At 42.4% G+C, this 27,299-nt stretch overlaps 1 protein-coding gene across 2 annotated transcripts; it reads left to right on the top strand.

Annotated features, from left to right (window-relative positions):
• Window positions 1-2,899: 2,899 nt before the first annotated feature.
• On the top strand, window positions 2,900-19,860 carry Sfpq (splicing factor proline and glutamine rich). Of its 2 annotated transcripts, XM_042677952.1 has the most exons (13): window positions 2,915-3,826; window positions 4,439-4,627; window positions 4,931-5,232; window positions 5,332-5,427; window positions 7,208-7,404; window positions 7,488-7,572; window positions 7,897-8,014; window positions 8,930-8,978; window positions 9,061-9,182; window positions 11,497-14,543; window positions 17,602-17,649; window positions 19,208-19,296; window positions 19,773-19,860. In XM_042677952.1, exons 1-10 carry the CDS (start codon window positions 3,017-3,019, stop codon window positions 11,632-11,634), a joined length of 2,106 nt encoding a protein of 701 aa, XP_042533886.1. In that variant the 5' UTR covers window positions 2,915-3,016; the 3' UTR covers window positions 11,635-14,543; window positions 17,602-17,649; window positions 19,208-19,296; window positions 19,773-19,860. The 2 variants fall into 2 exon arrangements, with proteins under 2 accessions (XP_042533897.1, XP_042533886.1); XM_042677963.1 differs by lacking the exon at window positions 11,497-14,543 and having other exon boundaries at window positions 2,900-3,826.
• The last annotated feature ends 7,439 nt before the right edge of the window (window positions 19,861-27,299 follow it).

Here is a 27,299-nt window from a genome sequence, read left to right as displayed (position 1 = left end):
TGTCTTTTTTTTGGGTCCGGTTGTGGGGCCTGAACTCTGGGCCTGGGCGCTGTCCCTCAGCTCTTCAGCTCAAGGCTAGCACTCTACCACTTGAGCCACAGCGCCACTTCTGGCTTTTTTTCTTTTTGCTTATGTGGTGCTGAGGAATCGAACCCAGGGCCTCATGCATGCAAGGCAAGCGCTCTACCACTGAGCCACCTTCCCAGCCCTGAGCCATGTCTATAGTTGAGCATTTTTGCTGATTAATTGGAGATAAGGCCTTGCAGACCTTTCTGCTTGGGTTAACTTTGAACTAATCTGGATCCTTCAGATCTCAACTCCTGAGTAGCTAGGATTGTAGTCATGAGCCACCAGCAATGGGCTGGTGTGGAGGTTTTGGTGAGCTGAAAATAGGTTACTATAAGACCAAAGGAAAAAAAGTGATGGTCACTGAGATGGAGGCCTGAACCAGAGTTTTCAGAGATATGTGGTTACCAGCAATAGGAAAGGCAGCAATTTGTCACATCGTAGAAAGGATGGGGGTGTGAAACACTAAAATGGGATATAGAAGGGCAGATCATTGGAGAATGAGGAGGTAAGCAATGACAACATACTACCATCCTGTGTTAGATGAACAGTAAAGGAGGAAACAAACAATGAATTAGTACTGAGACAGAAATCATGTATAAATGGCCTAAAAAGGAAAAAACAGGGGTTAGGAGTGGTTCAGTGGCAGGGTGCTTAATTAGCTCTGTGTGTGTGTGTGTGTGTGTGTGTGTGTCGCGCGTGCCAGTTCTAAGGCTTGAACTCAGAGCCTGGGTGCTGTTTCTGAGTTTTTTTGCTTGAAGCTAGCTAGCACTCTTAACTCCTGAGCCACAGGTCCATTTCTGTCTTTTTGGTGGTTAATCAGAGATGAGTCTCACTGACTTTCCTACTCCAGCTGGCTTAGAGCAGAGATGCTTAGATCTCCTGAGTAGGTACCATTACAGGCATGAGCACCACTAGCACTTTTAATTAGCTTTTGTGAGGCTTGGGGTTCCAAGACTCAAAGGCACACTGGAGAATAGAAAGAAGATGGATTTCACATGGATATTTTAATATTCTAACAAAAAATCCTTAGTTCATAAAGTGTTAAATGTGAGTGGAATTAACAAAAAAACCCTCTTGTGATTTGCGATTGTAAATTATTACTTTATAGACACATACAAGGAGTTTTGGTAGTTTATTAGAGATGAGAGTCTTGTGGACTTTCCTGCCTGACCTAGCTTTGAATGGCCATTCTCAGATCTCAGCTCCTGAGTAACTAGGATGATCATTGGTGCAGCACCAAGCTTTGGTTTAGGTTTTTTTGTTGCTGTTGTTTTGTTCTTTTTTGTTGTTGTTGTTGTCCGTCATGGGGCTTGAACTCTGAGCCTGGGCACTGTCCCTGTGCTCTTCAGCTCAAGGCGAGCACTCTACCATTTGAGCCACAGTGCCACTTCTGGTTTTCTAGTGGTTTATTGGAAATAAGAGTCTCTTGGGCTGGGAAGGTGGCTCAGTGGTAGAGTGTTTGCCTTGCATGCCTGAGGCCCTGGGTTCGATTCCTCAGCACCACATAAGCAAAAAGAAAAAAAACCGGAAGTGGCGCTGTGGCTCAAGTGGTAGAGCGCTAGCCTTGAGCTGAAAAGCTGAGGGACAGAGTCCAGTCCGAGTTCAGGTCCCACGACCGGACTCAAAAAAAAAAAAAAAAATGGAAATAAGAGTCTCACTGAGTTTCCTGCCCGGGCTGGCTTTGAACCGAGCTCCTCAGATCTCAGCCTCCTGAGTAGCTAGAATTACAGGCTTGAGCCACCGGCACCTGGCTTGGTTTAGGTTTTAATATATAAAAAAAGATTTTTCAGCCAGGCACAGATGACTCACACCTTTAATCCTAGCTAAAGGAGGCTGAGATCGAGGATAGCAGTTCGAAGCCAGCCCGGAGCAGAAAACTCCGTGAGACTCTTATTTCCAATTAGCCATTAGAAAACCTCCAGTGGCACTACGGCTCAAAGTGGAAGAGCTCTAGCCTTGAGCGAAAAGGCTCAGGGACAGTGCCCGAAGGTCTGAGCTCAGGCAAAAAAAAAGTTCTTTTGTTTTCAACAGAGTGTACTCATTCAAGCCTAATACTAAGTTTATACAACTAGTACAACAAATGTGCTCCTTTGGGCTTTCTAAATAAAATCGGTACCAGTGTATGGGAAAGCGGAGTAACTTTTCTCTAATTTCATTGACCTATCATGAAGTAGGGTAAAATGTCAGGCGTTAAATTTGTAACTTTGGCCGGTCTTCGGTGGCTCTCGACTGTAATCCTAGCTACTCAGGAAGCGGAGATCTAAGGACCGCCCAGGCAGGAAACTCCGTGAGACTCTAATCTCCAATAAACGACTCAGAAAGCCCCAAGTGGTGTTGTGGCTCAAGTGGTAAGAGTGCTGGCCTTGAGCTGAAGAGCTGAGGGACAGCGCCCAGGCCCAGAGTTCAAGCCCCACAACCGACCCAAAAAAAAAAAAAAAAGTAACTTTGAAATGGAGAACATCTGGGCAGAAATAGTATAATGCTCCCAAAGGCAATTAACAAAACAATAACTAAAAAAAAAAGTAAGAGAGCTCCTCTAGCCTCCCAGAGCTGATGGGGTTTTGGCTATTTGCTCCCACGGGAAAAATTGCCCTGGCGTGCCCATTCAAATTTCTCCCAGCAAATCACAGTGGCCTATACTCAATTCCTTCTCCGCTCATTGGTTAACGGGAAACTTCAGCTCCGCCTCACCGCCCACCTCTTACCAGGGAGCCAATAGGAAAGGCTTGCAGTTCGTGACTAAATGTCATCAAGTACGGTACTTGCAATTGGCTCATGGAGTTGTCCATCGAGTAGTAGGCGGGACCGTACCAAGCTGGCCTATATAAGGAGAGGACAAAGGCGGCGCGCCGCTTGTGTCATCCGCCATTTTGTGTGAGACAAGGTGGCCTCCACGTTCCCTGCACGTCTTCTCCGCTTCTGCCTCGACCGCCCCTTGACCACAGACATGTCTCGGGATCGGTTCCGGAGTCGCGGCGGTGGCGGTGGCGGCTTCCACCGGCGCGGAGGCGGCGGCGGTCGTGGAGGCCTTCACGACTTCCGCTCCCCGCCGCCAGGCATGGGCCTGAACAAGAACCGCGGCCCAATGGGCCCGGGCCCAGGAGGCCCCAAACCTCCGATCCCGCCGCCGCCTCCGCACCAGCAGCAACAGCAGCCGCCACCCCAGCAGCAGCCGCCGCCACAGCAGCCACCGCCGCACCAGCAGCCGCCGCCGCACCAGCCGCCCCATCAGCAGCCGCCGCCGCCGCCACCGGACGCCTCTAAACCGGTCGGTCCACAGGGGCCCGGCCCCGCGCCGGGAGTAAGCAGCGCCCCGCCGGCCGCGGGCTCGGCCCCGCCAGCCACCCCTCCGGCCACCGGCGCCCCGCCAGGGCCTGGCCCTACCCCGACCCCGCCGCCTGCGGTCACCTCGGCCCCTCCCGGGGCGCCTCCGCCCGCGCCGCCGAGCAGCGGGGTCCCGACCACTCCTCCTCAGGCCGGGGGCCCGCCGCCGCCTCCCGCAGGGGGTCCGGGCCCAGTGCCTAAACAGGGTCCAGGACCTGGCGGCCCCAAAGGCGGCAAAATGCCTGGTGGGCCGAAGCCCGGCGGTGGCCCGGGCCTGAGCACGCCTGGCGGCCACCCTAAGCCTCCGCACCGAGGCGGCGGGGAGCCCCGTGGCGGCCGCCAGCACCACCCCCCCTACCACCAGCAGCACCACCAGGGCCCCCCTCCCGGCGGGCCCGGCGGCCGCAGCGAAGAGAAGATCTCCGACTCGGAGGTGAGTGTCTCCCGGAGCGACGCGGTCGTCCGTTCCCCTAAGATGGCGGCGCCCCCATCCCCCCCGGGCGCCGCGCGGGCTTCCATTTTGTCGGCGGCCGGAAGGCGGCTGCGCGTGCTCGCGTGCTTGCGGGGGTGGGGCGGGGTGGCGGGGGCCTCCAGGCAGCCCGGGATTGGCCGCCGGCGCCCCGGGCTTTGGGGCTAGCGGCTAGCGGCTGGCGGGTCCGGAGCGCCGAACCTCGGGGAAGGCCTTGGAAACCGGAACTCTGGCTGGTGGAGAGATGATGTTTGGTACGAGAGGACCGGGCAATTCCGGCCTTCTTTTTTTGACTCCTGTTGGTGCTTGTGAAGAATTCGATCGTGCAAACAGTTCATAGCCGATGGCAATAAATTCTACCGAGTAGTCATTTGTGTGTATTTTCAAGAGCGTTTTGGACGATTAGGCTTCTTTTTTGGTGATTGGCTTAGCGATGATGGAAATTTCCCAAATTCAGCAAACCTGGTTTTTGACTTTAAATGGAACAAAAAAGCAGTCGATGTTCTAGAAAGGCAAAAATGAGTTTTGGGTTTTGAACTTGTCGTTGGTGTCTGAAAATTCTCTTCCTCCCTTTAGGGATTCAAAGCCAACTTGTCTCTCTTGAGGAGACCTGGAGAGAAAACGTACACACAGCGTTGTCGATTGTTTGTTGGGAATCTACCTGCTGATATCACAGAGGATGAGTTCAAAAGACTGTTTGCTAAATACGGAGAACCAGGAGAAGTTTTTATCAATAAAGGCAAAGGATTCGGGTTTATTAAACTTGTGAGTGCAATTGTTTGGTTTTATACACAACTAAAAAGCGAGAGTCTTTTGTCTTATGCAAAGGCTTGGCTTTAAACCAGGAAGGATAAAATGGTATTCAAACTTTTAGTCATTCTTACAGAAAATTATACCTGCTACATAGTTTGTAATTGTAAATAACCCAATAAGAGGGTGAGTGTAGAGGTAGGAGATTATACTGTGTGTGGATGGGGGAGGTAGTTGATAGTATAGGGGAGGAGGTGGTAATTTATGATACTATTAGGCAGTTTTGGAGTTGTTAATGTGAGTGTCCAATGTTTACAGGAATCGAGAGCCTTGGCTGAAATTGCCAAAGCTGAACTTGATGATACACCCATGAGAGGTAGACAGCTTCGGGTTCGCTTTGCTACTCATGCTGCTGCCCTTTCTGTTCGAAATCTTTCACCTTATGTTTCCAATGAACTGTTGGAAGAAGCCTTTAGCCAATTTGGTCCGATTGAAAGGGCTGTTGTAATTGTGGATGACCGCGGAAGATCTACAGGGAAAGGCATTGTTGAATTTGCTTCTAAGCCAGCAGCAAGAAAAGCATTTGAAAGATGCAGTGAAGGTGTTTTCCTACTGACAACGTAAGTTGTCTTTAATTGATTCTAATAATTTCTTATTAATTTGAAGATGTTGCAATAAAACTAGAACAAAGTTAAGGTTGGAACCATTTTTGTTATTAGAACTCCTCGTCCAGTCATTGTGGAACCACTTGAACAACTAGATGATGAAGATGGTCTTCCTGAAAAACTTGCACAGAAGAATCCAATGTATCAGAAGTAAGATTGATTAAACTTTCTGGTAGCTTTTAATGTGCATGCAAAGAACTCAGTGTAGTAGTTGTACAATTTTGCTTATATTACTGCAATTTTTTATATGAATATTCCTTAAAATTTATTTTTATACATGCTTAGTAAAAATCTTAAGCTTGTCTCTGGTGCTCATGGTGGTAGCCTAGCTGCTTAGAGGTTGAGATCTGAGGATCACAATTTGAAGCCAGCCTGGGCAGGAAAGTCGATTATCTCTAGTTAACTACCAAAAAAGCCGCAAGTATGTCAGGCACTGCTGGCACGGTCCTGCAATCCTAGCTACTCAGGAGGCTGAGATGTGAGGATCATGGTTCAAAGCCAGCCCAGGCAGGAAAGTCTTAAGAGAGACTCTTCCAATGAATTACTCAGCTGAAAGTGGTGCTGTACCTCTAATGGTAAAGTGTTAGCCTTGAGCAAAGAGCTCAGGGACAGTACCCAGGCTCTGAGTTCTTGCTCTTTGACCAACCGTGCTAATCTTGAGGTTCCTTCCCGCTCCCCCTAAATGAATTGGAAGTGGAGTTGTAGCCCAAGTGGTAGAATGCTAATCTTGAGGCCCCACCTCCCCCCCCCCCCCCCAAAAAATTAACCCACAAAATTCAATGACAGTATGTACCCGGGCCCTGAGGTCAAGCTTCAACTTTGCTACCAAAAGCAAAGAAAAAGCCTCAAGCTCAGAAAGTTAGAATTTATGAATATCATTCAAGGGACTTTCTGAAATTGTCCCGTTAAATGCTTTAACAGTTGCATGAGATGTGCTTTTTATGGATCGGAGATTTGCCTCGGTAGGGAGTTGGGTTAGAGAAAATAAAGAAGGTAGAATTTATTCTCCCTTAGTTTGTCACTGTGTCTTAATTTTGTTTCTCATTTTGGTGCTACTGGGCAAGCAAGTACCCCTTGAGCCCAACCCTCCAGCACTGTATCGTTTATTTGAAACTACATCTTGATTTCTTACGAAGATGTCATTCCTTCTTAGTGAATATTCCTTTTTAAGTTGGTGTGGTTTAGGTTACATACATTTTTTGGTTGTATGTATTTAGAAAGTAGGAAGAACAATATGGGAAAATAGGCACAATGGTGTAAGGCTTGTAAAGTGTGGACAGATGAGGTTGAAGAGGTCATAAGTGGGTTTTTGTTTTTTTTTTTTTTTTTTTTGGTCTGGTTGTGGGGCCTGAACTCTAGGCCTGGGCACTGTCCCTCAGCTCTTCAACTTAAGGCTAGCACTCTACCACTTGAGCCACAGCACCACTTCTGGCTTTTTTTTTTCTGCTTATGTGGTGCTGAGGAATCCAACCCAGGGCCTCATACATGCAAGGCAAGTGCTCTACCACTGAGCCAACTTCCCAGCCCTAATTGTGTTTAAATTGACAAGAATGGGTTGTTTACAAAGGTAATCTGGTAATCTGAGACTACGATCAAGGGGTGTGATATGTTCATAATTCATAAATCATTCTTGGAATACTGTTGTTACTATGGAGTTACTTCATGTGCGCCAAGGTGGTTATTTACCTTTTGTGCTCTTTATATGAACGAGGTATAGTCTAGAACCCAAGCATAGTAGTGCACATCTGTAATCCCAGGGTTTAGAGGCATAGGCAGGAGGACAGGAAGTTGAAGGCTTGTGTGAGCCACATAGTGAGACCCTAGGCCACCAGGAAAATGATTAGGATTTTGTTTTCTCTTTTCCCCCCAGTGGAATCAGGTAGTATTGCATCTATATAGTAGTTTACATTTAAATTTTGTATGTTGACAGGGAGAGAGAAACACCACCCCGATTTGCTCAGCATGGCACATTTGAATATGAATATTCTCAGCGATGGAAGTCTTTGGATGAGATGGAAAAGCAACAAAGGGAACAAGTTGAGAAAAACATGAAGGATGCGAAAGACAAATTGGAAAGTGAAATGGAAGATGCTTATCATGAACATCAGGCAAATCTTTTGCGCCAAGGTAAAAGAAACTGAATTTCATAATTATGATCAGTTGCTTTTGAATTCATCAGAACCTCTTAACAAAATCAACATGATTTCCAGATCTGATGAGACGCCAGGAAGAGTTAAGACGCATGGAAGAACTTCACAATCAGGAAATGCAGAAACGTAAAGAAATGCAATTAAGGTAAACAAAACACCTGTGTGCTAGTAGCCATGTAATGTAGGAGCTGAAGATGGTAGATTGCTGGCCTTCAGTGAAAAGACTTGAGTTAGAATGCAACGCCCTGGGTTCAAGCCCCAGTATAGGTACAGAAAAAATACACATGTAATTTTCAGTAGTAGATATTAATTTATTTGTCAGATGTACTCTACAGCACTGTGTTTCTAGACTTTTTAGGCCTTTTGTCGGGACCAAGAAGTTCTTAGACTTTCTAAGATTCTTTTTTCAAGACAAATTTTAAAAGATGTGAATGAAAGTTTGACTTAAATGCCTAATAAATACTCCTAGGCAAGAGGAGGAACGACGTAGAAGGGAAGAAGAGATGATGATTCGCCAACGCGAGATGGAAGAACAAATGAGACGACAAAGAGAGGAAAGTTATAGCCGAATGGGCTACATGGATCCAGTAAGTTAGGTTTATTGCAGTCTTACAAGTTATCTACAGAACTTGGAGGTATCTAGAATGAAATTTTACTGGTAGTTGTAAAGTCTTGCTAGACACTAGTGGCGGGAGGGGGTGTCACTCCTGTTATTAGCCAATCAGGCTAAGGTTTTAGAGGCTTGCGTAGTGTTGCAAGCCAATTTGGGCAGGAAAGTTCAGGACCAATGTATTGCTCAAGTGGTTGATACCAACTGAGCAAGGAAGCTCAAAATTCTTGAGTTCAAACCCCAGCACAGTCATTACTTTTCCCTTAGTGTATTGTATTTGACTGCCATAGGTTTTATTTTCCTATATGAGTTGATATTTAATTGGATCAAAAATTTAAGAGGTTGGGCTGGGAAGGTGGCTCAGGTAGGGTGCTTACCTCGCATTCACGAGGCCCTGGGTTTGATTCCTCAGCACCACACAAGCAGAAAAAGCAGGAGGTGGCACTGTAGCTCCAGTGGTATGTATAGCGGTAGCCTTGAGCTGAAGAGCTGTGGGACAGTGCCCAGGCCCAGGCCCCATGACTGGCCAAAAAAAAAATTTTTTTTAAAGGTTTATTTTGTGCTAGTCCTGTGGTTTGAACTCAGGTCCTGGGTACTGTTGCTGAGCATTTGTGCTCAAGGCTAGTAGTGCTCTACTACTTGAGCCACAGCTCTACTTGCAGCTTCTTTTGGTGTACTCTATTGGAAATCGATGGCTCTTGACTTCTTGGGCTGGTTTGGAACCATGATCCTCAGGCCTCAACCTCCTGAGGAGCTAGGATTACAGGTGTAAGACATCAGTGCCCAGCTTAATTAAGTTTATTTTAAGCCTTATAAAAAACTTTTCTTTTAAGGTCTTAAAAAATAATACGGCTTGTACAAGGTAACGAAAGAAATTTCTTGTTTTTCCCAGAGAGAAAGAGACATGAGAATGGGTGGTGGAGGAGCAATGAACATGGGAGGTGAGTGTGAAAATTAAATTTACAGTATCATCATAGAGAACAGTATTCAATTGGAATTTTAACCACCACTTTTGTTTTCTAGATCCCTATGGTTCAGGAGGCCAGAAATTTCCACCTCTAGGTGGTGGTGGTGGCATAGGTTATGAAGCTAACCCTGGCGTTCCACCAGCAACCATGAGTGGTTCCATGATGGGAAGCGACATGGTAATGTATCCTGTGGGACGTAGTCAAAAGGAAATTCTCAATTTCATGACTCACACGTCTTATTTTTTGTTTGTTTGTTTTTTCTTTTTTTTAAGTAGGTGACTGGACCTCTTGGTTCCCCCTATCATGTAAACATAATGACTGAGGTATACTTTGGCAATGTAGAACTGTGTGGTAACCTAAACAGACGTGGTTACCAGTGAGGAGTCAATGCTGTTAGTATGTGGAGTTATCTTGGGCAATAAGAAGATTGAGGTTTTTTTTCATTTTATTGCTTGTGCACTATTGAATCTCTAGTGCATGGCAAATCCAAATTTGAGGTGTTAGATATTGTATGAGTTTTCTACACCCAAATGAAAGTAATGAAATGGCAAACTGTCTTTTTTTTTTTTTTAAAGCTGGTATTTGCCATAGTAGGAATCAGATCTGTAGCTTTAGGCATGTTTTAGTGCTGTAAAGGACTTTGACCTATATTTGGTGTGGCTTCTATCCAATGAAAAGGGAACTGGCTAGTGTTTTGACTCCGTCGTTTTCCACCTGTTGGGCCTGTCTGTAGGTACACTTTCTAAAATAAATGGACATCTGTATTATGCTACAGTATAGCAAAAGACAATAAAGCATACTAATTGTGTGCATTTGATCTGAACTTTCTTGATGCTATAGTGTTTTAGCTGTACAGATAGCCTGTCAGGTGCTTTAGGAACAATTGAGTGAATTTTGTTATGAGTGGCTGTATTAGAGCTTTAAAATTTTTTAGGACTGAATTTTGGTGGGTTGAGTGCATTTTTACAGCTGAATTGAATATTAGTTCAACTAAAGGCTTTGGCTCAAAGGAGCAGCAATAGAAACATGAGGGTTTACTATGAGACTAAAATGGACCTAAAGCCTTATGAGTATTAAAACTTAGTGTTGTAAATAGCTGGTTGGGTTAAATGTACTATTGATTAGCCTTCATCAAATTGAATTTTTAATGTGGGTAACATGGTTTATGTGCTTCCTGCAGATTAGAGATTGTTAGGTATATATCAGATTTCTAAACTAACATGTTCCTACACAGTTAGGTTCTATATCTGTCTAGACAGGTTTGTAGTCTTAACAGCTCCTTTCTCAGCTGTTAATCCTGAAGGCTTCGAATTTTCTATTTTTAGCTCTTTGAGATGTAAATAATAATATCAAAAACATAGGATTTTTAAGATAGAAGTTTAATCTCCCAGTAATTCTATAGTATTTTGTTCAAAAAAGTGCTGAAATAATGTATAGGAACAGTTAAATCTTGATGCCATTCTAGATTTTTCTTTGGAATCATACTCAAGTAGCTGGATTATTTTAAATGGAAATTGAAATGATAGTGTAGATTGCTCTGCTTTTGTATATCTATAGGGTTCTGTTTAGGTAAATGTATTTCTAGTTTACATGTAGAAATAACTGAAACTAGCTGGAATAATGAAGTGCACAGCTTATTTGCAGTCACTTTAGCTTGGTGTTAGGCTGTTGGGGGAGAAACCTAAAAAATAGAATCATAATGAACTGTTAGTGCACTTTTTTAAAATCAGAAAAAGTTGGACTGTTAAAGATGGGCTGTATATTCAGTCAGTTTGCAAGAATAGTACTGTGAACATAAATTGTCTCTGGCTTTATAGTGATGGCTCTGAAGGTGTGATACACTTGTGAGATACTTTGGCAGTACAAGTTTTATGATCAAAAGTTACTGTGCCGAAATCTATTAGATTTTTATACCTTTTCTTTTTTGTAGTCAATAGCATTTTACTAAAAAGTTTGAACCTTTTAAGATTGCTGCAACTTTGCAGATGTGTCTTAAGTTCTTGAACAAGCACAAGGTTTCTTATGCAGCACATGCCACTAACTGGTGAGTAGGTCTTCTGTCACTTCAGTGAATTGACTGGTCTGGTTGGGCTTGTTAGGCTTATCTGGAGATTAAAATTTTTGGTTGAGATCTTGAAAGTGAGTTTGCAAGTGATTCAGTGGATTAATCTGATGTGAAATTTCTTAGAACTCATTTTGGAATGGATTTTCACATCTGCACTAATTCTTAAATTTTTTAGCACTACAGGGAAGATCTATTCTTTGAAACAGGTGTATGAGAATGGCTCAAGTGGGAACATACCACAAGGCATGTATTATCGTAAACTAATTTTCAAATTACCCTTTTTTCCTTTCTATGTTCCCGGTACCTGTGGATCGACTCATTGGTGATTGTATCGACGAACGTTGACTACGGAACCTTCTAAAATATTTACTTAACACACATGGACATCAACTACATATAATGAACTGTTCATTACTGTTCCAATAGCGTACTGAGCGCTTTGGGCAGGGAGGTGCGGGGCCTGTGGGTGGACAGGGTCCTAGAGGAATGGGTCCTGGAACTCCAGCAGGATATGGTAGAGGGAGAGAAGAGTATGAAGGTCCAAACAAAAAGCCCCGATTTTAGATGTGATATCTAGGCTTTCATTCCAGTTTGTTTTTGTCTTTTCTTGTTTAGATACCACTTTTAAATTCTTGCATTTTAGTAAGAAAGCTACCTTTTTATGGATGTTAGCAGTTTATTGACCTGAAATTTGTAAATGGTCTGTTTGGGCAGGTAAAATTATGTAATGCAGTGTTCAAAACAGGAGAAAAATTTTTCCTTTTATTTCTTTTTTTAAACTGTATAATGTTCCTCAAGTTAATGGCAGTGTACCTTGTGCCACTGAATTTCCAAAGTGTACCAATTTTTTTTTTACTGTGCTTCAAATAAATAGAAAACATAGTTAATACTGATCTTCAACTTTGCCATTCATGCTTCTATGCACATTAGGCTAGGTATTCCACTTTGAAAGCATGAGAGTGTCTAGGCCTTTGAATGGCATATGCCGTTTCTGGGAAATGTATCTGGAAGCTTAAGTAAGCATTGCTTTCTACAAAGAACTGCCCTCTTGTTTTAAAAAGAAATGCATCTCAAAGTAGTTCACGATTTGTTTGGCATTATAGGAAGCAAGCTGGTGCTAAGTAATTTTTTAATGGTTATGTAAGCAAAGCTGAACTGTAAATCTTCATTCAGGAATGTGTATGGAATGGGTGTAAGCTATTGGTAGGGGGAGAAAGTGGGTTTGGTTAAATGGATCTTTCATGGCCCTGTGATCTACCCTTTCTTTGAAAGTTTTTGAAAAGTAGAAATATCATTTTGTTGCATTTCCCCTATTCTTGTTTTTAAAAGAACAAATTCCCAAGCCCTACAAAATGGCTTGTACTGAACTTTTGCATTTGAATTAAAGATTGTTAAACATGGAAGCCTTTTCATGTATTCAAGTGATTTATAAAAAGACGGTGAAAAACATCAACTTGAAAGTAAGGTTTAGATACCTATAAAGTAGGTTTAGTTCTTCACATTTGTACTCTAACTTATACTCAGGCTACTTTTGTTGGGCAAAAATCTGTGGAACTATGAAAATGATTCTTAAGAGGCAGTGGTGATTTAATAGTGCAGGTAATCATCCTTAAAATTTTTTGTTCCCTTGTTTAAATCATTTCTTTTAGAAGTAGTGCTGAATCTGGGGAGATTTGTTAATGGTATGTAGTACAAATACCCTTTCTTCCCACCATAAAGCTTTGGAATGTTTCGATGGTGTTGTCAGTTAATTGTCAACCTCATTGAATATCCTTGCATTAGAACAAAGACTTTTTGACTCAACATTAGATTGCTTACTGTTGGTCTGTTAGTGCAATGGGAGCTTGATTTCCTTCCCAGTTAGAGAAACAACTTCCCTCAGTAGGCAAAGTAATTGAATGCTTTGGCTTTGTTTTTAGTTACGTTTCCATTCAAGTCTGTACATTATAGAATGTTGACTATGGAATGACTTCATCCTTTTCACCTGTTTGTGGTGCGAATTGGCAAAAGGAAAAATTCTAAAATCTTTGCTAACATGCTGAAGTTTAGTATTGTGCCTAACTACAAAAGGAAATAATTGAGTACTTTTCTGAATGGGAAAAGGATTATTTAAGTAAAACACTAGTGGAATATAAAGCATATATCCAAATTCTAGTTGTATGACTGGCAGGTACATGGTGTGCTAAGTAAGGGAGAGAATCTCCTTATCAGGTACACTCATTTCTACTCACCAACACACTTAAAAGTCAATTTTACCCTAAATATTTCAATAAGAAAAGTTTGGCCCCAAGTTATCGACTGGTGATACATTTTCTATATGGAAACGAGGGTCATGATTTGAAAGGAGTCCATTACAATTTGGTTGAATTGTATGATAGGGACTCTAATGATAAGATCATGGGTGTTCATGGGACACCCACAGGGTGAACTTGGAATGTATGTGGGTGGGGGGCTGGAGGGGAGATGGGAAAATCTGCCTATAAAATTAATGTTTCAGTTTATTTTTCAGATTACATGCCTTTCTTTATAAGGGATGCTGGCACAGACCCCTAAAATAAGCTCTTTTGGTAGTACTGTACCTTTGAAGAGAGGTGAAGGAAGCTAATGGATAATCTACTGAAAAGTTGTGGCTTTTGATAGCCTCACTGTGGGCTGTAGAAATGCTAAACTTTGTTTAGCAAATAATGCTTAGTTTTAACACAACATTTACCTTCATCACTGAAAACAGTATTCCAAGGGTTGTAAGCTATTCAGATAAGCTTTGAACAAGTCTCGCAATGTATATATGACAGTTTTGCATATGATAGTGTTTAGTGTAATATGAATTTTAATCATAGTTTCCTAAAAGTTGATAATGAAACTTAGGGTGGGAAAGGGAAGGGAATAATTGGAAGTGTTTTAGTTACTTTTCTCATTTGAAGAAACCAACTGCCCCTATTTCCTCTTCTTTACTTTCTCTCATAATTTTGATTTAAGAGGAACACTTTTAAAACATTTCTCCTAATCTTTACATATTGCATTCTCTAAGAAACTATTGTATTAAATAGGTATCTTACAAGCTTAATCTATTGGCTCACATTAGTAAAACCATAGTCTTATTCTGCCTAGAAAATTAAAAGCCTAAGTGCTATAAAATCCACCACAATAAGATGTGTTATAGCACTAATATAAAGATAATTTTGGGAAATTGTAATGTTACGCCTGTGAAATTTTTTTAAGTGGCATATTATGGCTTATAAAAATGTAGATACTTGGCTTGGGTAAGCCATAAAGTTGTGGCGGAATGTTTTGTGGTGTTCTTGGACTGCAATAATGCACTATTAAAAGTAGTGGCCTGCTACATAACTGCATTTAGCCAGCATTTCTGCAGTGCGTAACTGTGAGGAACGTAGTACCGCAAATGGCAATGGACATTAGGACCCGGATGTAGTATTCCTGCTTGCTCCAAGATTCTCATTGCCGACTGCATACAGGTAGGTAACAAGCAATATAATCTAACTTGGTGACTTGCTATGTACTTTTATTCCGTGGGCATTCTGACATCACACTTCTGACCATGAAATTACAGTGCAGCACCTAACACTTGTATGATAAAGCTTAGCTTATCAAAAACTGTGTGGGTCTGGGGTAGAGCTGTAATTGATTAGGCAGAATGTGGTGCTGTTGCAGTTCTGAGACAAAGTACAAACTTGATTCTTTGGTATATCTTGAGTTGTGTGGTTTTCTTTCAGTTGCATTGTATGTGAAAATAACATGGTATACACCAGTGGTGTATGGGGGCAAGGGAACCAAACCATACTTGGAACTAGGGTGCTCATAACACCTTGATAATGGGATGTATAATGTGATAATTAGTCCCTAGTGTAGCAAACTGACCTCATGTAGGTCAGCAATGTCTAATTTTATTATACAAACTTGGTTTATTGTCAGGTTGAGTGAATTGACAGGGTTTTTTTGTAATAGGAAATTTTTTTTTTTTTTCAAACATGGTCTTCATGGGAATATCTTGGTTACTTACTAACTTGGGATTAGATGGGAAGACTTGTCTAAATATGTTTATACACTAAACTTGGGGAAGTCGTGTGAAACATGGACTTGGCCAACAGTTGGGAATGATTCCCAAACAACACTTCGTCGTACTGTGTAGTGACTGCATTTGTTGAGAGTAGCCTTTTGAAACTGCTTCCCTTACGTTTAGGGATGTGATACTACAGTCCCAAAATGAATGTTTAATGACAGGAAAACAAGTCTTGAAAAGCATCTTTTGTTGCTTAGAACTTTTAAGCTTTGCATCAATTGTTGTTGCAGACCTCAATTCAACTTTGGTCTTCGAACTGTTTTTTAGCTAGCATGCATGAGAAATGACATTCACTTACAATGCTTCCTGCTCTCTATATAGCTGGAAAGTTTGCTTTTACTTTGCATAAATGCTGGTGAAAACTTCCTGACTATATGATTTTTCTTTCACTGTGCAAGAAAAGTAGCTTGCTCTTTGGCAACCAAGTCACAGGGTGGGGGCAGATTTGTACTTGATTATGTAGTCCATTCAAGGAAACAACTTTTGTCTTTTCATAGATGAAAGAAGCAAATGGTGACTAGTCTAGCTTCTCCATAAATATAATGTAGATCAAACAATGCTCAGTATTAGTGACATGATATTCACTAACCTGCATAGGACCCTGATGGGTGGGGATTTCCTGTGTATAATCCATTAAATCGGTGCTAGTGCTTGCTTCCGTGGTTTAGTTTGTGTTCAGAAATAAAAGTTCAGGTTTATTTCTTACTAGTCAGGTTCATTTCTTTTTAGAGAATGTACTTGGCACAATACAAGGACAAAAGGAACATAATTGGGGTGTGGGAGTGATTTTGCTTTTGTTCTGCTTTAAGCTTATAAGCTTGCACATGAAGATGAAAACCATTGACTTTTTTGTGTGTAGCTATATAAATTGTAAATCTTAGCGTAACAATGGTTTTTTTTAAAAACCACTCAATCAAAAAGCTGGGAATTAAGTGGGTTTCAGTAATGATGCTATATGCTGAGGTGCTTGCATTGTATTTCATAATTTTTCTTGTTAAATAAACAATTATTTTCATTGAGAATTAGTCTTTTAAGTTCAGAGGTGTGATGCCAGAATGTATTCTCGTACTGTTAGGCCCTTGGAACATAAACCAGTGCTTTATGAAAGATTTAAAAAATGCGATGGGTATTCATGCAAGGTTGCAAACCTACAAAGTATGCACAAGAGTCTCACTTCCCTAATAAAGAGATGCGTGTGACTAGTTTTGGACTTTTAACCTTAATGGGGGTGCATGTCTCATTGTTAATCATTGTCAGCTGCAGTGACATGATCCACAGTCCTGCATTCACTGCCTTCTTAATGATTTTGGACAGGTTTTTAGATAGCTGGGGTGTTTGTTCTGGACCTTCACTTGGTTTTGGCTTTATCTGATCATGATTCAGGGCTGTCAGCTTAGTGCAGTTTTTAAATGGCTGCCTATAAGGAAAGAATTCCGAGGATTTGATTGCTCTTAATCATCTGTCATTGCTGCTAGATAATGATTGGCAATTTTTTAGATTCAACTGTGAGAATTTCACAGTTGCTGATAAAGCATCAACCATAAAAATGTCGTTTTGAACACCAGTGCTGAAAAGGAGGGTTTGGGGGGTGGTTCTCTTTTTTCTTATTTTTTTCCTTTGAGGATGAAAAGGGCTGGACATAGAATAGGTTTAATCTGAAGAATGGGGGAAAATGCAAAACGATATAGTATCCCTTATGGATGGTACATGTGCAACAGGAAGTTGTATTTCACTTTTACTGGTGGCAGTAATGATATAGGGAGGAAGAGAAACCTGGAACTGTTAAGGCTGATCTTTCTGTTTCTTTTGCACTGTGCCAGGTGTGTATAGTGAAAGTAAATGTCTTCTCCCTCATATGCACGTAAACACGTGGGTTCCTTGCTGTTCCAGTAAGGTATAGCTTCCCTACTCTAGGCTTAAAACTCAGGACTTGGAGGGTAAGGTGCAAATGCATAGGATTGCAGGGAAAGAACTGCAGTGCTGTGTGCTATGGGAAGGGGGTGAAACTCTTGGAAGACTCCTGCTGAAGGTGGTTAGCCCACCTGAGAATGGAAGACATGCTTGAATAAGGGAGTAGGGAATATGTGCTTTCACATGAAAAGAGCTGATAAAACTCACTTAGAGAGGTAAACGTTGTCACACACCTTCACATAAGGGATAGTATATTTTGAGTTGCAGGCAAACTTCCTCGTCCTCAGATTGGTGAAAATAGGAGTTAGGCTTTTACATTTTAAAGAAGACAGTTTTCATTCTCATTTTAGTGTCTTTAATACTTACATGAAGAATAATTTTAGATTTTTTTTCCCCGTGAAGTTTCTTTCTATTTTTTTATGCTGTAACTTATCCCAGTCTTTGTCTCTGGAATTTTACTCTTTAAATTTTGAAGTAGCATTTTCAGGCCTTTATTCTCTACCTTTGTCTTTTCATTTTAACTTTTCCTTATTATTCTCTAGGTGAGAATGATTGATGTTGGCTGATACAGGAGTGCTCATTCACTTCAAGTAAGTGTCTTTAGAAATCCTAAAGGAGGGGGGAGGCTGGGAAGGGATGTGAAGGGTAAACAAAGGAGGAGGCTGCAATACTTGGTAAGAAATGTACGCATTATCCTGCCCATGTAATTGTAACCCCTCTGTACAGTATGTTCACAAATAAAATATTAAAAAAAAAATCCTAAAGGATAGCACATTTTAGACTTGATTTGTCTTCTATTCAGTAAAAATAATTTGACTTAACAAAAGTGAAATGTGTGTTGTTGATATGTACTTTTCTTAAGAAAATAACCCATTTATTTACCTTTTGTGCTAGTGCTGGGGCTTGAACTCAAGGCCTTGGGCAATGTCTCAGCAGTTTTTGCTCTGGGCTGGTACTCTACCACTGGAGATCACACCTTCACTCTTGGCTTTTTAATGGTTAATTGGAGATAAGGATTGCAGGTGTGGGGCACCACTGCCCTGCCCAACCCTATTTTTTGTTTTTGAAAGTTGTGCAAGGATTGGGCATGTAGGGTAGCTCAGTGAAGAGAGTGACTAGCTAGCAGTCAATAGAGCAAGTAGAGCATATTTATTATTTGAAAAAATGAGAACTATAATTGGTGCTAGAACTAACTGGGGCTTGAACTCAGGGGCTAGAGACAGTCCCTGAGCTTTTGTGCTCAAGGATAGCACTCTTAGTGCTTGAGTAAGCAACAGCTCTACTTCTGACTTTTTGGTGCTTAATTGGAAATAAGAGTCTGACAGACTTTCCTGCCCAAGCTGCTTGGTCTGGCTCCAAACCACAATCCAGCGCCTGGCAACAATAAGTTTTTTAAAACTGCTTTGTCAGGGACCAAGGATATATTCCTTGTGTGTATATAGTGTATTCCTAACAAACAACCCATCATCACTCTCCTTCACCCAGACATCCCCTTCAAGCAACTTGAACAGGTTATATATATATATATATATATAATGAAACTTAGCAGGAAAGAAAGCTTGAGTTAAATGATAAGAAAACCTATATTTTCAGTATTTTATTCCTGATGTAAGTCCATAAAATTGTAGTTTGTTGCTGGGTGCTGGTGGCTCATGCCTGTAATCCTAGCTACTCAGGAGGCTGAGATCTAAGGATCGAGGTTCAAAGCCAGCCTGGGCCGGAAAGACTGAGACTCCTATCTCCAATAAACCACCAGAAAACCGGAAGTGGCCCTGTAGCTCAAGTGGTAGAGGGCTCGCCTTGAACTGAGGACAGCGCTCAGGCCCAGAGTTCAAGCCTCATGACCGACAAAAAAAAAAATTGTAGTTTGTTTTATGCAGAAAATATAACAGTAACTAGGAGTTAGGAGGAGGACCAGTTCCATAGGTAAAATGGAAAAGACTAAAAAGATCCTCCTTGGCAGTTCACCTCACTCCCACTGGTGCTGCATCAACCATATTTGGAACAATGTTCTAGGTCTTTACTATAGCTATATAGAAAATGTTTCTATAGGGATGTGTGTATATATGTGGACATCAAATTACCTGTTGGAATAAAATAGTATACAGTTCTACATAAAACTAAGGTAATTTTTAATACCGATTACAGATGGATAAAGGTAATCTTCAAGAAGCCACTCAGCATGGGCCACCCGTGAAAGAAAGTCAAAAGTTGCTAGACTGAGTATAAGAGTCTAGGTAAGGTGATTTTTTTTTTTTTCCTGTCTTTGGGTCGGTGTGGGGTTTGGGTGCTGTCCCTGAACTGCGCAAGGCTAGTGCTTTACCACTTTGAGCCACAGTGCCGCCACTTTCCAGTTTTCTGCCAATTATGTGGAAATTAAGAGTCCCATAAACTTTCCTGCCTGGGCTGGCTTTGCGCCCCCATCCTCAGATCTCAGTCTCCTGAGTAGCTAGGATTATAGACGTGAGCCAAGCAGTCAATGGCTGTGGACTTTTTTTTTCTCTCTTTTTTTTTAATGCTAGTCCTGGGGCCTGTGTGCTTATACAACCGTTCCACTTAATTTGGGGGGAATTAATTGGAGATAGTCTGCCTAGGCTGGCTTTGAATCTTCATCTTAATGAATACTTTGAAACTGTCTTTAGAAATTGCTTTTGGTGGTTACAAAAATAGTGGTTAATATATTACATAATGTTGATTTCCTTTTAATTGGCAGGATCAGGTGAGCTGTCCAGAAAACCAGTGAAGATGACTATAAAGAAGGAATAAATAATACTTCAATTAATAAATATTTTAAAATTTGATTGAACTTTTGTTTTTGCTTATAACCAAGTCTTTATTTTCCTTATTACTCTAGGTTAAAGTATTGTTTTACACAGGTACTGTGTGAGAGAGACTCAAGATTCTGTTCTTTTTTGTGTGTATACCAGTTCCAGGGCTTCAGTTTGAGTATTTGCTCAGCTTGGTTGATGGAAGCTTCACTCTACCAATGCTTTGCTGGTTATTGAATCTCCAGTATTTTTCTGCCTAAGATTGAGCTCCCCAAGAGCTTGCAAGGTGGTAGGGTGGGAAACAAGGGAACCTTATATAGCAGTCTGGCTTGAACTAGTCAACTTAAGCTTCCCTATTCTTTTTTTTTTTTTTTTTTTTGGTCGGTCGTGGGGCTTGAACTCCGCCTAGGCACTGCCCCTGCGCTCTTTCAGCTTAAGGTGAGCGCTCTACCACTTGAGCCACTGCGCCACTTGAGGTTTTCTGAGAGATTTATTGGAGATAAGAGTCTCAAAAAATGGGGCTGGGAAGTTGGCTCAGTGGTAGAGTGCTTACTGAGGCCCTGGGTTTGATTCCCTAGCAAGCACCACATAAGCAAAAAGAAAAAAAGCCAGAAGTGGTGCTGTGGCCCAAGTTGTAGAGCGCTAGCCTTGAGCTGAAGAGCTGAGGGACAGAGTTCAGGCCCCACGACCGGACCCAAAAAAAAAAGTCTCAAAGACTTTCCTTCCCGGGCTGGCTTTGAACCTCAATCCTCAGATCTCAGCCTCCTGAGTAGCTAGGATTACAGGTGTGAGCCACAGACACCTGGCCCCAAACAACTTTTTTAAAGGATAAATGGAACCCATTTCTTTTCTTTTTCTTTTTTTTTTTTGTCGGTCATGGGGCTTGAACTCTGGGCCTGGGTGCTGTCCCTCAGCTCTTCAGCTCAAGGCGAGCGCTCTACCACTTGAGCTACAGTGCCACTTCCGGTTTTCTGGTGGTTTATTGGAGATAGGAGTCTCACGGTCTCTCCTGCCCGGGCTGGCTTTGAACCGCGATCCTCAGATCTCAGCCTCCTGAGTAGCTAGGATTACAGGCGTGAGCCACCAGCGCCCAGCTTGGAACCCATTTCTTGATTGGAAGTTTTTACTCAAAAGGAGTTTGAAGTGTTTTCCATGAGGTGAGCATTGTGTGTATGTAGTACTGGGGCTTGAACTCAGAGCCGCTTTCTATTAGCTTTTTCACAAAAGACTGGCCTACCACTAGGAGCCACACCTCTACTGGTTTATTGCTGGTGGGAGAAGAATCAAATATTGTGTACCTGGGATGGTATTGAACCAGGATCTTCAGATCTCAGCCTCCTGATTATTGTAGGAGTGAGCCATTGGTAATCTCAATGTGAATGTCTCTTTAAGACTTTGAGGCAATGCTAGGATTTGAATTTAGGACCTCAGGGTAGCTAATCCCTTTTGTTCTGTTTTTCCTTTTTTTAATATGGTGTCACTCATAAGCTGACATGTTGAATAACCCCTTTGTACAACTACTTTAAAGAGTCAACGTCAAAAAAAGAAAAAGTCTAAAATGTGTGTAAGTGCATTCCTTGACCCGGAATACTTTATTGGTTGTGGGTTGCTCACTTAGGGGGGTGGTGTGTGTTTGTGTGCGCACGCACACCTGTGCCAGTACTGGATCTTGAACTTGGCCTGGCACCCTCCCTTAGAAGATACTATTTGAGCCACTGCTCCACTTGAGGTGTTCTGCCTAATTGGGAGATAAATATTTTACAGACTTACTGCCTGGGCTGGCTTTTTTTCTTTTTCTTTTTTTTTTTTTGCCAGTCATGGGGCCTGGGCTCTGGGCTTGGGTACTGTTCCTCAGCTCTTCATCTCAAGGCATGTGCTCTACCACTTGAGCCACAGCATACTTCCACATACTTCATTTTAATAGAAGATATATGAATAAATTAGTGATACATGTTTTTTATGTTATTTAGACTTTATTTTTGTCAGTTGTGGGGCCTGAACTCGGTCTGGGCGCTGTCCCTCAGCTCTTCAGCTCAAGGCTAGCGTTCTACCACTTGAGCCACAGCGCCACTTCTGGCTTTTTCGCATATGTGATGCTGAGGAATCGAACCCAGGGCCTCATGCATGCAAGGCAAGCACTCTTTACCACTGAGCCACCTTCTCAGCCCGCTTGGGCTGGCTTTGAATCAAGATTTCCTCATATTCCACTTTTATCATTCTGTAGATTAATGCCTTTCCAGTCAGTATAGTTTATGTATTCTCACTCTTGGTACAGATTCACTGAGGTGTAGGGGTCATAGAATGTATTACAATGTTTTTATTAATAACTTGCTTGTAGATTTTATATTTGCAAGCCAATTTGAATATGAAACCAGGAGCAAGTTTTTACTTTATACAGTAAGTTTGAAAACAATGGGTAAATTATGCTTTTGAGTGAATGAGTCTAATAAAGACTTTTATTAAGATGATCCTAGATATTGAGCATCACAATTAAAAGGCAGCCTAACAGAAAAGTCTCAATGAAACTAGTCTCCAACTAACCACTCAAAAACTGGAAGTGGGGCTGTGGCTCAAAGAATTAAGAGCCTAGCACCAGTGCCTGATGCCTATAATCCTAGCTACTCAGGTGGCTGATAGCAGAGGGTTGCAGTTTAAAACCAACCTGGGCAGGAAAGTCCATCAGGCTCTATTAAACACCTGAAAACGAAGTTGCACTGAGGCTCAAGTGTTAAGAGCTCTCGTCTTAAGCTGAAGATCTCAACGCTGAAGCCCAGAGTTTAAGCCCCATAACTGGAAAAAAGAACTAGTCATCAGTATCAGCTGAGCCATTTGCTTTTTTGAAAGACCTTGGAGCTCCATAGCATTCTCCCACACTTAGGAATTTCAAAAATTTCAGCTTACTCTGTGTCCTTGAATATCATTAAATGTGACAGTAATCACCTGCCTTTTTTTTTTTTTTTTTTGCTGGTCCTGAGGCTTGAACTCAGAGCCTGGGTACTGTCCTCAATCCTCTATGCTCAAGGATAGTTATACCATTTGAACCACAGCACCACTTCTTGCTTTTTCTGTTTGTAGTACTTAGGAATTGAACCCAGGGCTTCATGCATGCTAGGCAAGCACTCTACCACCAAGCCACTTTCCCAACCCCTTATCTGCCTTTTTAAGGGACTTTTTCTTGGCGTGGAGTCCCAAAGGTGTGTTATTTTTAATAAAGGCTAGTGGCTTATGTCCATAGTTCAACTTAGCCTGTGAAAAAATGTTTGCAAGGATCTCGTTAAAAAGCTGGATGGGCCGGGCGCTGGTGGCTCACACCTGTAATCCTAGCTACTCAGGAGGCTGAGATCTGAGGATCGAGGTTCAAAGCTAGCAGGGGAAGGAGAGACCTTGAGACTCCTATCTCCAATAAACCACCAGAAAACCGGAAGTGGCACTGTAGCTCAAGTGGTAGAGCGCTCGCCTTGAGCTGAAGAGCTGAGGGACAGCGCCCAGGCCCAGAGTTCAAGCCCCACGGCCGACAAAAAAAAAAAGCTGGATGGGCTGCCTTGCCTTGCAAGCATGAGGCCCTGGGTTCAATTCCCCGTCACCACATAAGCAGAAAAAGCCAGAAGTACTGCTGTGGCTCAAATGGTAGAGCGCTAGTCAAGCTGAAGAGCTGAGGGACGGTGCCCAGGCTGAGTTCAGGCCCCATGACCAGCAAAAAGAAAAGAACCTGGAAGTAGAGGCATGGCTCAGGTGATGAGCACGTTAGCATTGTGAGAATCCTCTTTCTACCCACTATTTTGAGGCCAAGAGATAGGCATAATTTTTTTTTTTCTTTTTTGGTTGTGGGGCTTTAACTCTGGGCACTGTCCCTCAGCTCTCCAGCTCAAGGCAAGTGCTCCACCACTTGAGCCACAGCACAACTTCTGCTTTTCTGGTAGTTTATTGGAGATAAGTCTTAAGGACGGGCTGGGAAGTTGGCTCAGTGGTAGAGCACTTGCCTTGCATGCCTGAGGCCCTAGGTTGATTCCTCAGCACCACATAAGCAAAAAGAAAAAAGCCATAAGTGGCACTGTGGCTCAAGTGGTAGAGTGCTAGCCTTGAGCTGAAGAGCTGAGGGACAGCGCTCAGGCCCCGAGTTCAGGCCCCACGACTGGACCCAAGAAAAAGTCTCAAGGACTTTTCCTGCCTGGGCTGGCTTTGAACCAAGATCCACATATCTAGCCTCCTGAGTAGCTAGGATTACAGGCCACCAGCGCCCAGCGGGTACTTGGTCTTTGGACAGAAGGCCTTGCACTGGACAAATAAGTACATGTACTGCCTGTGAACCACACATGAAGTCTTGATAATTCCAAGGAAATTATTTTGAAATATAGTTCACCAGGTAGTGATTAGTTACAAGAGCCTATTACTGGAATTGAGAAAATGCAAATTAGGTGTCTCTGACTATATTGAGGACAAATGCAAAACTGAACAAAAGGACAAGTGAATTGTAATCTAGGTCTTTTTTGTTGTTGGTCGTGGGGCTTGAACTCTGCCCTGGGAGCTGATCCTGAGCTCTTCAGCTCAAGGCAAGCACCACTTCCTGTTTTCTGGTGGTTAACTGAAGTCTCACACTTCCCTGCCTGAACTGAGATCCTCAGATCTCAGCATCTTGAGAAGGATTACAGGCGTGAGCCACCAGTACCCGGCTAGAGGGTGTTACAGAGCTAAAATAGAAGACCTTTGAAAGACTCTGCTCTAAAGCTGGGTGTTAGTGGAGCATGCCTGTTATCCTATTCCTAGGGCTGATATCTGAGTATGGTAGTTTGAAGCCATTTTGGGTAGTTAAGTCTGTGAGACTCATCCTTGAGTCTGTGAGAGCTATCCTTGAGCAGAACCCAGGTCTTGTTACAATCACAAACAGATGCCGATCTACAGGCTTGGCTTAAGATCCAGAATACTTGAAAACGTGTGGATGATGTGGTGCTGTTGTTTCTGAAGAAAGCATGATGCAGTGCTACAAAAGTGCATTGTGGATTCAACCGCTGCTAAGGAAGAAAGTACTGCTGCCAGGGCAAAGCAAAAAAGAAAAAAATGATGCTTCCAAGAATCGAATCAGGAGTGAGGCAAACAGGAAAGGCTCTACAAAGATCCAGCAAGAGTAGAAATGTGATTTAGAGTTCAAATTCACACAGGTTGGGGAGGACAACAAAAGACAAAGCTGATTTCAGATAATTACAAAAAAAATAAATTCAAAATAACCATTCTAGGTCCTGCCTTCTACTTGAAAAAAATCAGGGGAAAAGCAATTAACCTTAATCTGGAATAAGTTAATATGTGGGAATTGTTGGCTGTTTAAATGGCCATGGTTCAAATATTTACATTTTATCCTAGTAGTAATAACTGACCTCATCTTACAATACTCTCCACAACTCTTAGGAAATTACCAGGCCCCAGGGGCTCATGCCTATAATCCTACTCAGGAGGCTGAGATCTGAGGATCACAGTTCAAAGCCAACCTGGGCAGGAAAGTCCGTGAGAGTCTTATCTCCAATAAACCACTGGAAAACAGAAGTGGTGCTGTGGCTCAAGTGGTAGAGTGCTCTTGAGCTGAAGAGTGCAGGGACAACAACCAAGCCCAGAATTCAAGCCCACGAACAACAACAACAAAAAATACAGAACTGCCAGGCATTGATGATGCCTATAATCCTAGGTACCTGGGAGAGATCAGAATGCTGGTGTGGGGAGTGGTGCTGTGGCTCAAGTGACAAGAGTGCTTGTCTTGAGCTCAGGGACAGCACCTAGGTCCAGAGTTCAAGCCCCACAGCCAACAACAACAAAAAAACCCAGAATGCTGGTGTGAGGCCAGCCTATGGCAAGGCCAATATCCCATCACAAAATGCTAGGTATTATGGTACATTCCCATTATTCTAGGTATAGTATGAGGATCTACACTACAGCTGGGCACAAACTGGATATCCTACTTGAAAAAGGGCTAGGGATTTGTTGTTCAAGCTCTAACCAGTATAGAGATATAGTTCAAACCCCGGTATTACAAGTCTCAATGAAATTCTGTAATCCTAGCTACTAAGGTTGAGATGAGGGTCAAAGTTCAAAGGCAATCCAGGCAGTAGGCTGAGACTCGTCTCCAACTAAGCAGAGCTATGTATTTCAGTGGCAAAGCACTACTTTTGGGGAAAAAAGCTTAGGGACAGTGCTCGTTCAAGAATGGCCCCAAAACAATGGTGGAGCCAGGTGCTGTTGGCTCACGCCTGTAATCCTAGCTACTCAGGAGGCTGAGATCTGAGGAGCTGAGGTTCATAGCCAGCTTAGGCAGGAAAGTCTGTGAGACTCTTCAATAAACCAAGAGAAAACCAGAAGTGGCAATGTAGCTCAAGCGGTAGAGCGCTCACCTTGAGCTGAAGAGCTGAGGGAGGGATAGTGCCCAAGCCAAAAGAAGAAAAACAATGGAGATGGATTTTTGCTCCCCTCCCCCATTTGCACATTTATGTGTTGGGGGGGCAAAGGAGAGCTGTGCTACCACAAATGCAGCAGTGGTACTCAGTAGACATATTGAAGAGAATTATACCATTTATGGGTAGGGCCTAAAAAAATGGAGAAAGCAAAGGGGTGGGGTGCAATGAACTTATTACCTGACTTATGAAATGGTAATCCCTGTGTATCACCTTAAAGGTAGAGAAACAGAAAGGATAAGGTTACCAGAGAAATGTTTTTTGTTTTTTTTAAAAAGGCCCAGACGTCCTTAGAAAGCTAAAGATTGACCTCCCTTACGACCCAGTCATACCACTTCTAGGCATCTACCCTGAACAACAGGAACAATATACAAGGACACGTGCACCTCCATGTTTATTGCAGCACTGTTCGCAATAGCCAGGATATGGAAACAACCTAGATGCCCCACCACAGATGAATGGATCCAAAAATTGTGGTATCTATACACAATGGAATATTATGCAGCCATTAGAAATGACAAAATAATGGCATTTGCAGGGAAATGGATGGAGCTAGAAGGAATCATGTTGAGCGAGGTAAGCCAAGAGTAAAGAGACAAACGGTACATGGTCTCCCTGATAAGTGGATGCTAAATCCAAAAGGTTAGGTGATACGATAAAACAGGACTTAAGAAACAAAGAACTCCCGCTCATCTGGTTGAACCACTACTAAATATCCCCATGCTGCTGATCACAAATATGGTATATAACATGTGAACACTTATATATTACAGACTGTGGTAGACAATTTGCTCCAGGGAAGTTAGAATGAACTTGTGACTTTGAAATTATGTAATCATTTAATCACAATCAAAAAAAAAAAAAAAAAAAAGAACCTCGGGGAAGGGAGGGAGGGAGGGGATGGTAGGGGGAAAACAATGGAGGGGGTAACAATGTTCAAGAGGAAGTGTACTCATAACCTCACTCATGTAACTGTAACCCTCTGTATAGTAGCTTTACAATAAAAAAAAAAAAAAAATATAAAAAGGCCCAGACGAA

This window comes from Dipodomys spectabilis, unplaced genomic scaffold (genome assembly GCF_019054845.1).
Source record: "Dipodomys spectabilis isolate Male_0828 unplaced genomic scaffold, ASM1905484v1 ptg000002l, whole genome shotgun sequence".
Taxonomy (NCBI): Eukaryota; Metazoa; Chordata; class Mammalia; order Rodentia; family Heteromyidae; genus Dipodomys; species Dipodomys spectabilis.
The sequence above is the reverse complement of the archived record's forward strand: the minus strand, read 5'-3'. Positions and strand labels throughout refer to the sequence as shown.

Coding starts and splice junctions, on each gene's coding strand:
- Sfpq (XM_042677952.1), top strand. CDS start 3,017: ATGTCTCGGGATCGGTTCCGGAGTCGCGGCGGTGGCGGTGGCGGCTTC. Junction 5,233..5,331: donor GGTGTTTTCCTACTGACAAC/GTAAGTTGTCTT, acceptor TTTTGTTATTAG/AACTCCTCGTCCAGTCATTG. Junction 8,979..9,060: donor AGGAGCAATGAACATGGGAG/GTGAGTGTGAAA, acceptor TTTGTTTTCTAG/ATCCCTATGGTTCAGGAGGC.